This window comes from Abramis brama (assembly GCF_963993115.1).
Source record: "Abramis brama genome assembly, chromosome: 11".
NCBI classification, from domain to species: domain Eukaryota; kingdom Metazoa; phylum Chordata; class Actinopteri; order Cypriniformes; family Leuciscidae; genus Abramis; species Abramis brama.
Genome location: NC_139973.1, coordinates 12,421,699 through 12,436,123, shown reverse-complemented (window position 1 = coordinate 12,436,123; position 14,425 = coordinate 12,421,699). Strand labels below are relative to the sequence as shown.

At 37.4% G+C, this 14,425-nt stretch overlaps 1 protein-coding gene across 2 annotated transcripts in view; it reads left to right on the top strand.

Annotated features, from left to right (window-relative positions):
* cyfip1 (cytoplasmic FMR1 interacting protein 1) overlaps nt 1–14,425 on the top strand; it is a 39,774-nt gene that overhangs the window by 12,448 nt on the left and 12,901 nt on the right. For both annotated transcript variants that reach the window (XM_084128006.1, XM_084128007.1), the window contains exons 7-23: nt 576–672; nt 851–979; nt 1,660–1,764; nt 1,879–1,970; nt 2,353–2,470; nt 4,730–4,852; nt 6,646–6,771; nt 7,163–7,329; nt 7,418–7,565; nt 9,664–9,817; nt 10,158–10,314; nt 10,602–10,698; nt 10,826–10,902; nt 10,998–11,106; nt 11,205–11,324; nt 11,788–11,987; nt 13,341–13,428. In XM_084128006.1, the coding sequence (XP_083984132.1) occupies nt 576–672; nt 851–979; nt 1,660–1,764; nt 1,879–1,970; nt 2,353–2,470; nt 4,730–4,852; nt 6,646–6,771; nt 7,163–7,329; nt 7,418–7,565; nt 9,664–9,817; nt 10,158–10,314; nt 10,602–10,698; nt 10,826–10,902; nt 10,998–11,106; nt 11,205–11,324; nt 11,788–11,987; nt 13,341–13,428 (2,107 nt within the window). The remainder of the gene's footprint in view (nt 1–575; nt 673–850; nt 980–1,659; nt 1,765–1,878; nt 1,971–2,352; nt 2,471–4,729; nt 4,853–6,645; nt 6,772–7,162; nt 7,330–7,417; nt 7,566–9,663; nt 9,818–10,157; nt 10,315–10,601; nt 10,699–10,825; nt 10,903–10,997; nt 11,107–11,204; nt 11,325–11,787; nt 11,988–13,340; nt 13,429–14,425) is intronic.

Genomic DNA, 14,425 nt, shown 5'->3' with positions numbered 1-14,425 from the left:
GCTGAATTTTCAGCATAATTACTCCAGTCTTCAGTGTCACATGATCCTTCAGAAATCATTCTAATATGCTATTATATTATGATAAACAGAACAGAGATGCTGCACAAAAAGCGTACCATAATATCCCTGAAGAGACTAGAGCTGTCTAGTTTTATTCTCCCTGCTCTTTCAAAGTGTTTGTGTGGATTTGAGTTTATTTTCAGCATGCCCACCCACTGAACACATTTTTATGAAATGTCAGATTTGTCAACCACCCATCCAGTTTTCCACCGCATGTCATCTAACTTTTCTCGTCACTCTCTTGCTGTCTTTTTCTATGCCTCTATCGCAGTTTTTTTATTCTGTTTGTTTGTCTTTCCAAGCCTCTGTAGATATGACTTTTCCTGCATTTCACTGTCCCCACAACAAAAAAAACAACAGCAACATATTTTTTACAAGTGTCAGATTCTTTATATTCGGCCTGAATTATATATAATTGCTGGTCGTAGTGACACAACGCTTGAACTGCCCTCAGTGTGATATATACACCATCAGTCTTTCTCTTCATTACTTATATTGTCCTCTTTGTCCATCAGAGCTGCCCAGTTCCTGAGGAAAATGTCCGAGCCATCCTCCATTCAGGAATCTCAGAACTTATCCATGTTTCTGGCCAACCACAACAAGATCACACAGGTACCACACCATCTTTTGTAAACTAACACTTAATAAAGAGAAAATGCTTGTGTTTGTAAGTAGTTTGGTGCCACACACACGCTTGCAAAATGCATCTACAGCAGCCTAATAAATGTGGCAGTGCTCCAGACATGTTCTGTGTATGAGTCAATGATATTGACAGGCATCTCTGTTTTAGTCCCTACAGCAGCAGCTTGAGGTGATTAACGGATTTGATGAGCTGTTGGCAGACATTGTTAACTTGTGTGTAGACTACTACGAAAACAAGATGTACCTCACCCCCAGTGAGAAACACATGCTACTCAAAGTAAGTATGAACACACTGACATTTACACACTGTTTTCTAGCATCTGCACACGACAACAGCGTTTTGGGTGCCTGAAAACGCAAACTTTTGACAACGAGTTTCAAAGTGCAAGTTTTTGAAATCGGTCTCCGTGTAAAAAAACCAAAACGCGAATCTTTGAAGACGATGACGTCATGCACATGAGTGTAACCTGTTCAGCCTAGTGTGTTTCAACGCCATGGCAGCAGAATACAGGGTTTTTAGTCGTTTTCGTGGATCCGTGTGCATGGGGATCGTTTTACCAATGGTGTCGTCTGTACGCGGAAAACTCAGAGGAAAAAAACTTCTCAGTTTTAAGCATACTGTTGTCGTGTAAACGTACCCTAAAAATGTCTATAATGTCAAATGTCAATTTAAAATCTTACTGACCCCAAACTTTTGAAAGTTTTTATTTTTTAATATTACAAAAAGTAGAAAAAAGTGCCATTGTAGTTTTAGTTAAGGATAGTACCATATGGTTTTGATGATATTTCTCAGACTTTTGATGATATTGCATTTGAATCTTGATATTTATGTATCATCATCTTGACCAAACAATAATTCAACAGATTAAAAAAGTTTAATGTAAAAACTAAAACACAACTAAAAATGATATATTATTAAGGCATTGTTCCACATAGTTTGTTGTGACTGTCTTGTAGGTGATGGGCTTTGGTCTCTATCTCATGGATGGAACCAACAGCAACATCTACAAACTGGATGCCAAGAAGAGAATCAACCTCACAAAGATTGACAAGTTTTTCAAGGTGTGTGTATGTGTGTGTGCTTTTCCTGATGTAAACAGCGGCCCGTCTCGTCTGACCACTTGTCAATCTGAGACAGATTTTGATGTGATTTGACACTCTGCTTTACCCCTACAGCAATTGCAGGTAGTGCCTTTGTTTGGTGACATGCAGATTGAACTGGCCCGCTATATTAAAACCAGCGCCCACTATGAGGAAAACAAGTCCAGGTGAGTGCCCATACAGGCCATAGTTAAATAGGAACACTGTTGTTTGCCTTTGTGTTTTAGCTTACAACAATTAAAGGAATAGATCCTTCCAAACTTATATAACTTTATCTTTTGTGAAATACAGAAGATATTTTTAACAATGTACTGGTTGGTCTTTTACAAGAAACTGCAAATTCATCATACAAGTTTTATAAGTAGTCTGTGTCCACATGCTGTTTTTTTTTTTTTTTTTTACATTTGGAAAGAACATTTTTTTAACAGTACACAATTCTGAGTTTCTGCTTTTTGTGAAAGAATAAAAATGGTCTATTTTAATATTTGTGTTAAGTATTTACTAGATCCTTCCATGTTTTTTAATTGCCTGTCCTCTTGCATCCTCTAGGTGGTCGTGCACATCTGCAGGCAGTAGTCCGCAGTATAATATCTGCGAGCAGATGATTCAAATCCGTGAAGACCATATGCGCTTCATTTCTGAGCTGGCTCGCTACAGCAACAGTGAGGTGAGAATTTTTTTCTTTCTAAACAAATGCAGTGTAGACTGCACAGTCACCATGCACTGACTCATATTGCCATGACGTTGGCGGGGGACAAAATGTCTGTTACCTAATCTGTCAAATGTCTTGCTCTTTCTAAACATAAAGACCTCTGACGAAGTAAGCTCTCTGAGTCGGTCTCAGAGAACTAACTTCAAAAAGAATTTTTTTGTTGAAAGTAAAACTTTGGCTGCAGTAATCATCCTCAATATTATCAAAATCGAGTTAATATCCCACTGCTACAAACTTTAGTGCTAAACAAATTTATTAGACCACCTGTTATAATGAAGAGAAAACTGAAACATAATGAAGAACAACCTGAAACAACTAAACAGTCTTTATTTACACATAATAACCAAACAACTTGTATGGCATCCTTTGGCCTTGATAACAGCTTGCATTATTGCTGACATTGTTTTTATGTACAGTACTTTTCCACAGTCTCTGTTGTTATTAACTTCCAAATGGTTTCTAGTTGTTCCCTTCCCAAAGACTTGCTTTTGATGAAACTTTTGTGCTATCTATCTTTGAATCCACTAAATCCACAACTGTTTTCAACCCTTATGATAATAAGACATTTTTATTGAGCACCAAATCACCATATTGGAATGATTTTTGAGGGATCACTGTGTCACTGAAGACTGGTTGCTAAAAATTCAGCTTTGCCATCACAGAAATAAATTACATTATATACATAGTATGGTATACTCTAGTACTCTAGATCTTATAGTAAATCTGATTTTCCTTAGCTAAAAATTTGCCTCAGCATATTGGATGCTGAAAAATCTCTTTCAGAAATACACTAATGGTACGGCTTAATGAGAATGAGAAGCCACAGTGGCTTACGTTGCTCTTGAGTTTGTTTTTGCTCATGTGAATAGATTTCAGGAATATTCATTAGCCGTGGGAGGGCGAGCAGCTCTCGCTTCATACGCTATTCCCTTTTCCACGGCTGAATGGTTTCAAGGCTCAATCTCGTCAACTCGAAGTTTGCATTCAGAACCACTGGGGTCGGTAGTCTTACAGATGAATATGGAAATGTAAGGGCAGGAGGCCAGCCTGGGTTTGAATTAAGTCATGGCAGCAGCACTGTAATGAGAACACCTTGGCAGCCAGAGGACAACTGGGTTCTGCTATTAGTGACAGCAACCCGGTGACGAGGAGAAGCGGGAAGGAATTTGTTTGTTCGTTCCACAGCCATGGTTGTCAGATGCCAGGGGTTTTGACACGGTGCTTGTATCTTGTGCTGTCTTGGACTGCTGAAACAAATGCATAGATGCAGGGGTTTGGCATTTTCTCCTTTGTTTGTTCATTTTTAATGCAGCTCCTGTTGGATGCTGCAGGTATCCTGGTGTTTTGTCATTAGCTTGTGTGATGAGATTTCAGTGGTTCATTAATTTGCTCGTTTTCTCTGTAATGACAATAGTTGTGTGGAGCCCTATTCGGACGGGATTAACTTTACAAGGGTTGATGGAGTAATGTAATTTTACCACAGAACGTCTGTAATGTTAATGGCCAATTCGCACGGGATAAGATATCTCAGTAAAACTAGCAGAAGTGGGAGGGGTAACTCGATTTGCGCATCGCCGTCACCCTCATGCCATCATGTGCATATTACGTTGCTTCCTGATATCACGTGCGCAAACACATATAACCTATATTTATATATATAAAACAGTTATGTCCAATCGAACGATGTATTAATTATCTTCAGATTGAATTGTGTTGGTAATAGGCAGTTACCTAACGCTAAAAGATGTTTTGTGCCTCTAACAAGTGCTTTCGATCTTCTTTCTGATCTGAATGGTATGTGAAAAACACTTAGTTTTGCCACAGACTTGTTGTCCCAGCGTCTAGAACGCAACTGAATGCTTTTTTCAAGCATCTCCATACTTGAAAAAACGCGGAAAACTACTTTTAAACAGGAAATGACAAATGACGTACATATTTACAGCGGGTTTATTCGCACGGGATTAGTATTACCTGAGGTAATTTCTCTGGACCTTTTTACTGAAGGTTAAAGTCGCCGTAATTTTTACTGACATTGTCCGTAATGATTAATGATATGGCACATTCGGACGGGACTAAAATCACAGAGAAGCTCTGGTAATAATTACTTTACCCCACCTCTCCATGTTAAACTAGTCCCTTCCGAATAGGGCTTTAGATGTTATGTTATCTTGTTTACTTGCTGTTTATTATCGCTTCCTTTTCCCATTTTCGCAGGTGGTGACCGGCTCAGGGCGTCAGGAGTCTCATAAGACCGACTCTGAATACAGGAAGTTGTTTGATCTTGCTTTGCAGGGCCTGCAGCTGCTCTCTCAGTGGAGTGCTCAGGTCATGGAAGTGGTGAGTGGACTTGTCACACCCATATTTGTGTGTGTGAACACCACCAAGAGATACTTTTGACCCATAATGATTATGTGGTTATGATACAATATATCTACATAATAAAAGCAAAAAAGAAATCACTCAAAAGTAGTCAAATTATTGTATAACTTTCTTGAAATTGAATAAAGTTTTGTGTAAAGTTAAATTTTGAGATTCAGACTTGATGAAGCTTGATGTAGCAGTATGGATTTGTATGGAGCCCCTAAAATTTTACGTCAATGCCTTTGCATTCTCACGCAGTATGTTTGCCTAATATGAAATATTACATTTTGTATCAAATGAAAAATAATATTCTTCATTTTTTTCTAAGTATACAGTATAATGATACAATATATGCACAATATATGAAAACCATTTAACACCAGTGTAGCATAGTGCTATTGTGAATTCACAAAGGCTGTGATTTAATTAAATATATTTAATATATACAGTGTGCGCTATAATTATTTGCATGCATGTAGGTTCCGTGCATCTCACAGCGGGTCCGTTCGCAGTAAATGCTGCTCCTTGTTATCATTTACATGTGTGGAGCACATCTCATCATAAAGAACTGGCCAAATATTAAAGATTAAGTGAACATGTCATTTGGCCAATATTAAACAAGGATTTGATCTGCTGTAAAGTGTAACAACAACAATTACCAGGCCTTTGGCACCCTCTGAAGGCATTTATTGTAACATAATGTACATAAGTTGATTGTTTATATTATGTATATTATATTATGTATTTTTAACAATGTTGTTCTATAAAACCATATGATAACTTGCTCTTGATACTTTATTTGAACCAAAAATGATTGCCTCGTTGTTATATATGTATTTTTTAGGTCATTTAAAGGCTGTTGTTTGCTTTGGTCTATTTTTATTATCATACAAAAAATTCCAGTTACTTCCAAAAACAATTGACTGATTACTCTATTACCAAATTAATCGTTAGTGACAGCCCTACTCTTAACTGTCTCAAATAGACTAAACTTTCTTTGTCCTTTGTTGTTTGATTAACATTAAAAACAGACAGCAGTAGGAATATTAGGCAGCTGTCACTTTAAGACCTAATGCCCGGAGCAAATAACATGCGTTTTATTTCTCAATTGTTTACGTTTATCTAAGACATAACCGACAATGTGTATGAGGTGGGCAGTTTGACATTGTTTTGTGTAAATTTGTCTGCTCAAGCTCAAGCAGACATGAAAGAGGCTTTCTGGGTGGTCTAAGTACCAAATTCAGTTATCTTGCTTGAATTGGCAAAATATTGGCAGCCTGTTGCACTCATGAAAGACTAAACTAACCTCAATTTTCAGTAGCATTAACCCACCCATTCAAGACAAAGAACTTGAACCTCATTCATTGAGTAGACCAGACCTATGTTCATTCTCTTTACTTCCACAAGGCCATCAACATTTTCACCTTTGATTTTAGTCATTCATTTCACTTTAATAGTCAGTTCTAGCTAAGCTTTTTTTTTTTTTCTTGGAACAGACGTTCCAAACAAAACACTCCATACTGGCAGTCTCATGAAATATTGTTGCCATAGAAACAGCCTGCAACAAGTCCATTCTTTGCAATTAGTAAAATGGATTTTGATATTTGTAGCTAATTAGGTTGGAGATAGAGATGATGGACCATAGTTTCTGAAATTTGTTTATTGATGTTGTTGATGTTTATTTAAGCAGCATTGAAAATATCTTACAGAATAATCATAATCATAAGAAAGTATACATGAAAGATTGTAAAATGTTTTCTTTTTTGCAGTATTCCTGGAAATTGGTGCACCCTACAGACAAATACTCCAACAAAGAATGCCCAGATAATGCTGAGGAGTATGAACGTGCCACCAGATACAACTACACCAGTGAGGAGAAGTTTGCTCTGGTGGAGGTCAGTACACCTGCAGGGCCAAATCTCAATTAACAATTAATTCAGGTGTCCTTTAATTATATATTTTTTTTATAATTAATTATAAAGAACATTTTAATTTTAATTTTATTTCAAATTCAAATTAATTATTTTTGTATTTAATTATTTTGTATTATTTCTTTAGAATGCTTGAAATTCAGTATCAAACTCTTGTGTAGGCTTTTGAATCATCAGATGAATCCTCTCTGAATTAACTCAGCTGGCCAATGAATCAGATCTATGACTGAATTGGCATCAATGATGAAATGTTTGTTAATCCGTGTCAATTGTTTAGTGTATCCAAATGAACTCAATTAAGTCAGTCTTCGTTTTCCAGTTCTCTGTCTGAATGTGCTTCTGTCTACTTGTTTAGGTCATTGCGATGATAAAGGGCCTGCAGGTGCTGATGGGCCGAATGGAAAGCGTGTTCAACCATGCAATCCGTCACACCATCTATTCAGCTCTGCAAGACTTCGCCCAGGTCACACTCAGAGAACCGCTGCGTCAGGCTATCAAGAGGAAGAAGAACGTCGTCCAGAGGTACAACAGAGCACCAAACCGGATGATATTTCTGTCTGACTGCTCTAGTGGTTTAAGTCTTTGTAAGCTGACAGTGATGTTGTTCCAGTGTCCTCCAGGCCATCCGTAAGACCATATGTGATTGGGAGGCGGGCAGAGAGCCACATAATGACCCAGCGCTGCGGGGCGAGAAGGACCCTAAAGGGGGATTTGATATCAAAGTTCCTCGTCGTGCTGTGGGACCCTCCAGCACTCAAGTATGCGACTCTCCAATTTCCAGTTTCTATACCATATAAAGGACAGAAACATGCTCTACACAAATGCAGACAATATAGCAACCCCATTATACATGCATAACATTTTTCCTTACAGTGGCGGTAACAAACCATGTAGTTTATGATTTCCTCCATTATGAGTGCAAAAGCATGTGAAATTTATATTGCATCGACATCGAGTCGATTGGGGTCATGTATTTATGTAGAGTATGTTTCATGTTGAGGAAATTGATAAATCTATTTCTGCTGCTGATGCCTTTTTCAAACAGGGTCCAAAAGCTGTACTCGCTGATTTCAGATTAGCTACATATCACCTCATCCCATTTTCAACTTATACAACCCCTTATCTGAAACAGCCTAGCAAGTCATATTGCTATGTTTTTCAACCTGTTATATACACACACACACACACACAGTCACACATGCTCTGCCAGTGTCATTCAGAAGAGCTTGTAATCTTCTGCTAGCTTTTGCCGCATATATTGTATGAAGCACAGTTGAATCCGATGTGCCGTGGAAGGGTGTTGTATTGAATGTCAATAGCGCCTCAGGGATTTGAGCTGTAATCGGTGCTGCCTCTCAACATGATCTCAGTGCTTTGCTATTGCCATTTTTTGAGAGATTCATACATGCGTCATGATTTCCGTTCGTGAATGATTAAAATGTCTCCACAATCTGCTTTTGAAAAAATATTGTAGTATCGTGCTACAGTGCATTCTATCAGCTTTTTTTTTCATAAACAGTCGGTTATCGCAAGTGAACGTAAACAGTTAGGAGAAAACCGGTTGCGTGTCTGTATATTAGATCCGTGCTTTAAATTGACAGCAGCCTAATAAACCTATCTTTTGTTGTTTGATTAACATTAATGAAAAGCGGCAACAAAGAGAAAATCACTTACTGCTCTTCACTGAATATCTTCAGTAGCTTCATCACCCTTACTTTGGCCTAAATGGTCTCTCATTCTTTTTTGTTACCTTGTAAGGCAACATTTTTTAAATATGGAAATTAGTTTGGCTGTACTGCTCCATCACTTGCAAAATAGTAAAACCAACATGAAAAAAATCATGATTTTGATGAAAAAAATCATGATTTTGATGAAAAAAAACATGATTTTGATGGGGGAAAAAATCATGATTTTGATGAAAAAAATCGTGAAATGAAATTTTTGCCATATCGCCCACCCCCTACTCTGAAGCAAAATTTGCCCTTTGCTGATGCCTTGGTATTAAATTAATACCTTGTGATGAAAAGTGGGGAAATGCCTGTCCTGCTCCAACCGAGCAACTTTCATTGAGAGAAATTGCAATGCCAGTGGATAGTTTACTATTATAGACCTCTTATCTATTTATTTATTTAACATAAATAGGATATTTCATTCTACTTTTAAAAACTGGTCATAAGGCACGAAATTAATTGAAATTTTATTCCATTGGAACCACTTTTATGAAATAAATCTGCATATAGTTTTCTGGGTAAACAAGAGAAGTCTTAATCTCAGATACACACCAAGCTTAATAAAAAATAATTTCCACTAAATATTTTATCAGGTTTCTTTAGTACTATCCAACTATTTAATTTTTGGAAACAATGATATAATTGTGTTGCTTTTAAAATATCATATTTTATTTTATGTAGCTGCCTATATATTTTAGGAATAGTTTATATTTCCTCTCACAAGGGGATCATATTTGAGGGACCTTCATCAAAAAGTTTGAAAATCCCTGTCTTATATTATGAACAGGGCAATTTGACCCAAACAATGACTGTTGTGAATGTAGCCTCTCTCAGTATTTGAATACATTGCCACACGGACACACATACACACACAATTCCAGATGGAATCCAAGGGCAGAGATACAGACGAGTCCTTTGATACCTGGCTGAAATGCCCAGGGAGGCTTTGACACTTGTATGCCCTCCATCAGCACATAGAGAACCCCGCACCTGTGTCGAGATGACACGAGCAGAATGGTGAAGTGAATCTGTCTGTTGAGGAGTGGTTGTGCTTAGTAAAGATGTTCAACTTTTCATCAGAGACTTAATGTCCTTTCATCGGCTGCTTCTTTCTGTTCCTCTATAGCTGTATATGGTCAGGACGATGCTGGAGTCTTTGGTCGCTGATAAGAGCGGCTCAAAGAAGACTCTGCGCAGTAGTCTTGAGGGACCGACCATCCTGGACATCGAGAAATTCCATCGTGAATCATTCTTCTACACTCATCTGCTCAACTTCAGTGGTAAGGAACAGGCTAAATGCCTGTACTCCCCAAATTTGTTGTATGTTCACCCTTTTATGAACAGTAAAACTGATGTGCAATTACCATGATTTTAGTGTCCAACTAGATGACTATACTATTTTAACCAAACCTTTTTTGCATACCACTATGTACCAAGACACATTATCTCTGATAAATCATTTATAATAAACATAGCAGGGTTCCATTACAAATTAAGAATTGTCCACTTTGATTTCATGGTGACTTGGTGTCCAAATAGTTTATGGGGCCAGTCTATTTAGTTGAATTTGGTCAGACGGTATTAATGTTTTGTCTCTTCTGCATGCGTGTTGTGTTTCAGAGACACTGCAGCAGTGCTGTGATTTGTCCCAGCTCTGGTTCCGCGAGTTCTTTCTGGAGCTCACAATGGGCCGCCGCATCCAGTTTCCCATTGAGATGTCCATGCCTTGGATCCTCACTGACCACATCCTCGAGATTAAAGAGGCCTCTATGATGGAGTGAGAACAAAATATTACGTTTTGGTATCACTTAAGTGTCCTTGTTACGGACTTTACATGTACTTACTATAGTAATAACAGTAAATTATGCATAATCGCATGCATCTAACCCTAAACCAAACCCTAACGCTATAGTAAGTGCATGTTGTTAATTAATATTACTCAGTACATAAATGTATAATTACACTGTAACAAGAACACCTTAGTGTAATAAAGTTTTTTAGTACATGAATTGCCATGGTATATGTGCAAAAAAATATGCTTAAACGTCTGCCTGATGTACACAGGTACGTGTTGTATTCACTGGATCTGTATAACGACAGCGCACACTACGCTCTCACAAAGTTTAAAAAGCAGTTCCTTTATGACGAGATTGAAGCTGAGGTAAAACCCTCTTGGCCTTCTACATTCATTCTAAAAAAAATTGTTAAATCAGTTATTGCATTTTGCATTTAATCTGCTTTAATGTTCTTTTAAGTGATTATGCATTTGGATTTTTTCTTTCTTTCAGGTGAATCTCTGCTTTGACCAGTTTGTCTACAAACTTGCTGATCAGATTTTTGCCTACTACAAGATTCTTGCTGGAAGGTAAGTCTGTCAAATATGAAACAATTTTTCTGTAGTTCTGTAGTGTAGGAACTTAAAGTATCTTTTATTTTCTGTAACATGCTTTCTCTCTGTAGTCTCCTTCTGGATAAGAGACTAAGAGCTGAATGTAAGAATCAAGGTGCCAACATCTCGTGGCCTTCCTCCAATCGTTACGAGACGCTGCTCAAACAGAGACATGTACAGGTAAGAATGGCCACTCTTTTGTACGATTACATATTCATTTCTGTTTATTAATGCTGTTCTTAAGTCCGCTCATCTTTTTTTGCCCTTTTCTCTTGCAGCTCCTTGGACGATCAATCGACTTGAACCGCCTGATCACCCAGCGAGTGTCCTCTGCGCTTTACAAATCTCTAGAGCTAGCCATCAACCGCTTTGAGAGCGAGGACCTTACTTCCATCATGGTGCCTTATCCTTCAAGTGTTTTTATGGAAACATGCATTTGTCATTGCTCATGGCTCATTCTCTCACTGAGACCTTGAATTTGCTCAGCTGTGTTTTAGCTGTTTTTACCTGAATTTGCCTGTTCAGGTTTTCTAATGAAAGAGAGGTTGCTTTCATAGCAGAATTGAAATTCAGTGCAGCAGAAATAATTTTCTGGCTCTGCCAAAGAGTGAATCGTTTTATTAATATTTGCTTCCTGTATGTGTGTGTGTGCATGAATGTATAGACATTGGACGTCTGATTGTGACACAGCTTTTTAAAATGCCATGAAATTGGCTCATTATTGGTTTTCATACAAATTGTTGTCAGAAGTCTGCGTGTGCTTGAATAATATAGACATGCATTGTGTGTAAACATCATTATTGTGTCAAAACGTGAGAGGGCTGTTTTTCAGTCGCTCTTTCTCTCTTTGTCTATGCTCAGGAGTTGGAGGGTTTGCTGGATATTAACCGGATGACCCACAAGCTCCTCAGCAAGTATTTGACACTGGACAGTATCGACACCATGTTTCGCGAGGCAAACCACAACGTATCCGCACCCTATGGCAGAATCACTCTCCATGTCTTCTGGGAACTCAACTATGACTTCTTGCCCAACTACTGTTACAACGGCTCCACGAACAGGTGGGTCAGCCCATCACCCTCACCCCCCAAAATGTCGAAATTATAAGAAATTATCTTTTTTTGTAAAATATATTATTAAATATAAATTCTAAAAAGAATCATGCAGGCTCTACTAATCTTACTGATATGGTTGTGCAATAATCTAAATGTATAATGTCATAAATGGATAGCATTTTAACAGCTATAATTATGTAGACTTTCAGGCTTCATCTGTTGCAAAATGTATTCATTCATCCATATTTAATTTAAACAGAAGTAATTGACATTTCTTTCATCACTTGTCAAAAAACCAGACGCCCAAGACACTTAAATTAAGATGGAGCATTGCTTGTATCTTTAGTTTTAGAGAATGGTTAATTTAGTTATTTCATTAGTTATTGATAGCCTGTGCTTAAATGTGAATAATCAAAAGATATGATTGGAATGTCTGTTTTATTTTAACCAGGAAAGGACTGTTATGTTTCAGAAGTGTTTTTCCACACTTGAGACACACTCTTGTACACAGATTTTTGTTTGCAGCATAAGTGTGTAATCTGCAGCAATTTGAGGCAAATCAATTACCTTTTTAATCTTTTTTTTGTGAATTGAGTGTTTATCTACCTTTTGCTGTTATATCCATCACTTTTTCTTTTCTCATCTCTTTTATTGTCAAATAATTGTCGAACACGATGATTTTACAAGGTACACTCTGACCCAAATATCAAATATGACAGCAGAGAGAAAAAGAAACAGCTTTGTAAGGATCCATAGTGAGGTGGAAAATATTTGACTAAATTGTGAGGTCTTCAAGATGGAGTGTACAGACGTGATGTACAGGTAGGCTGAATGTGGGATAAAAAGAAGACTAAAGTCATCTTTACACTGTCAGGTTGAGGTGGCTTTAACATTTTGTGGCTTTCTGGGGATATCTGACAAATTCATCATAAATGTAGGCGTATCAAAATGAACTAACACCATAAGGGTTCAGCTGTTGTCTCAGTGCAGTTGATAACTGGTAGGAGGATGGTTACATCTTTGTAAGATTTCAGAAACTAATTAGCTTCAGCTCGGGATACAAAAAGGTACACAGAGCACACTGATGCCACTTCTCGCCTGCTCCTGTTAAATTAAACACACAGCTACAGTTACTTTAACCAGAACAGATATTTGTAGCCCTTTTTTTGTCCTTTTCCCTTAGAAACATGTTCCTCTGAAAGCTTGTGTGATGAGTTTTTCCCAATGTATTGGTACTGTGAATGGGGATAGAGTGGACATGCTGAGCGCAGCCTGATTGAACAGAGAAGACAATAACTGCATGACAAAACGAATAATACAAAAATGGTCAAATCAAATTTTTTCCACTATCTCTTTTAGATTTGTTCGCACCGTGCTGCCGTTTTCTCAAGAGTTTCAGAGAGACAAGCCTCCCAACGCCCAGCCACAATACCTATATGGCTCAAAGGTGGGTTTGAACGAGTTTAAATATCAAAGCTAGATCAGTTATATCTCCATTGTTCACATGCAGTTACAATATGCATCTCACAAACAATAACATACAGGGAAATATTTTTTATTAAGCAAGATAGATAGGTAGGCAAGGTACATTTCAAGCAGAAAAGGATATCAGTGAATGCACAAACAGACTGTCAACTCACAGAGACATTACAATCAAAAACGCATAAATACATTAAAGCTATAGAGAGAGAGAGAGAGAGAGAAGCTATGTTTCCATCCACACGTTTTTGTCCGAATTAAGTGATATCGAATGAAAAATGCCTTATGGAAACTCAAATGAAATGCATTCGGTCTCATCGGATTTTATCTTGATCGATATACGGTTTATGCGATAAACGCTGAAGGAAACGTTATTTGCCGAATAAATAATGAATTGCGATTAAGTTTTAGGTCATTTTATGGTTGCAACCCGCAACTCGTTGTTTTCTTATTATAGCTTGATATGTCGCTATCAGCTAGCACATAAGCACTATTACAACTTGTGCAATATTGATCATTTGTTGGTAGATGGCACGATCCACTTTGTCTAGCAAAACTTTGTTCGCAAATGTTTGCTTGAATGTTGTGCGATTCAGTGCGAAAATGAATGGAAACACCTTAAAATGTCTCAAATCAATTCGATATACCAATTTGATCGCAAAACAGCATGTGACGTCATTACGCACAGGTTTTTATTCGCTTTAAAGCCGTTGGATGGAAACACACTTTCACCAGCTTTATTCGCATGAGTTTTTTTACCGAACTTCAGATAATTCGATTGACAAGTGGATGGAAACTTAGCTAGTGAGAGAAAGAGAGAGAGAGCGAGCTTGGTTTTAGCTGTGGTGTATATGTATGTATGTATGTGTGTGTGTATGTATGTGTATGATATGACTGGAATCAAAATAAAAATTTAAAAAACATAATAAAAATTATAACTTTCAAATAAGAATAATGATAAAAAT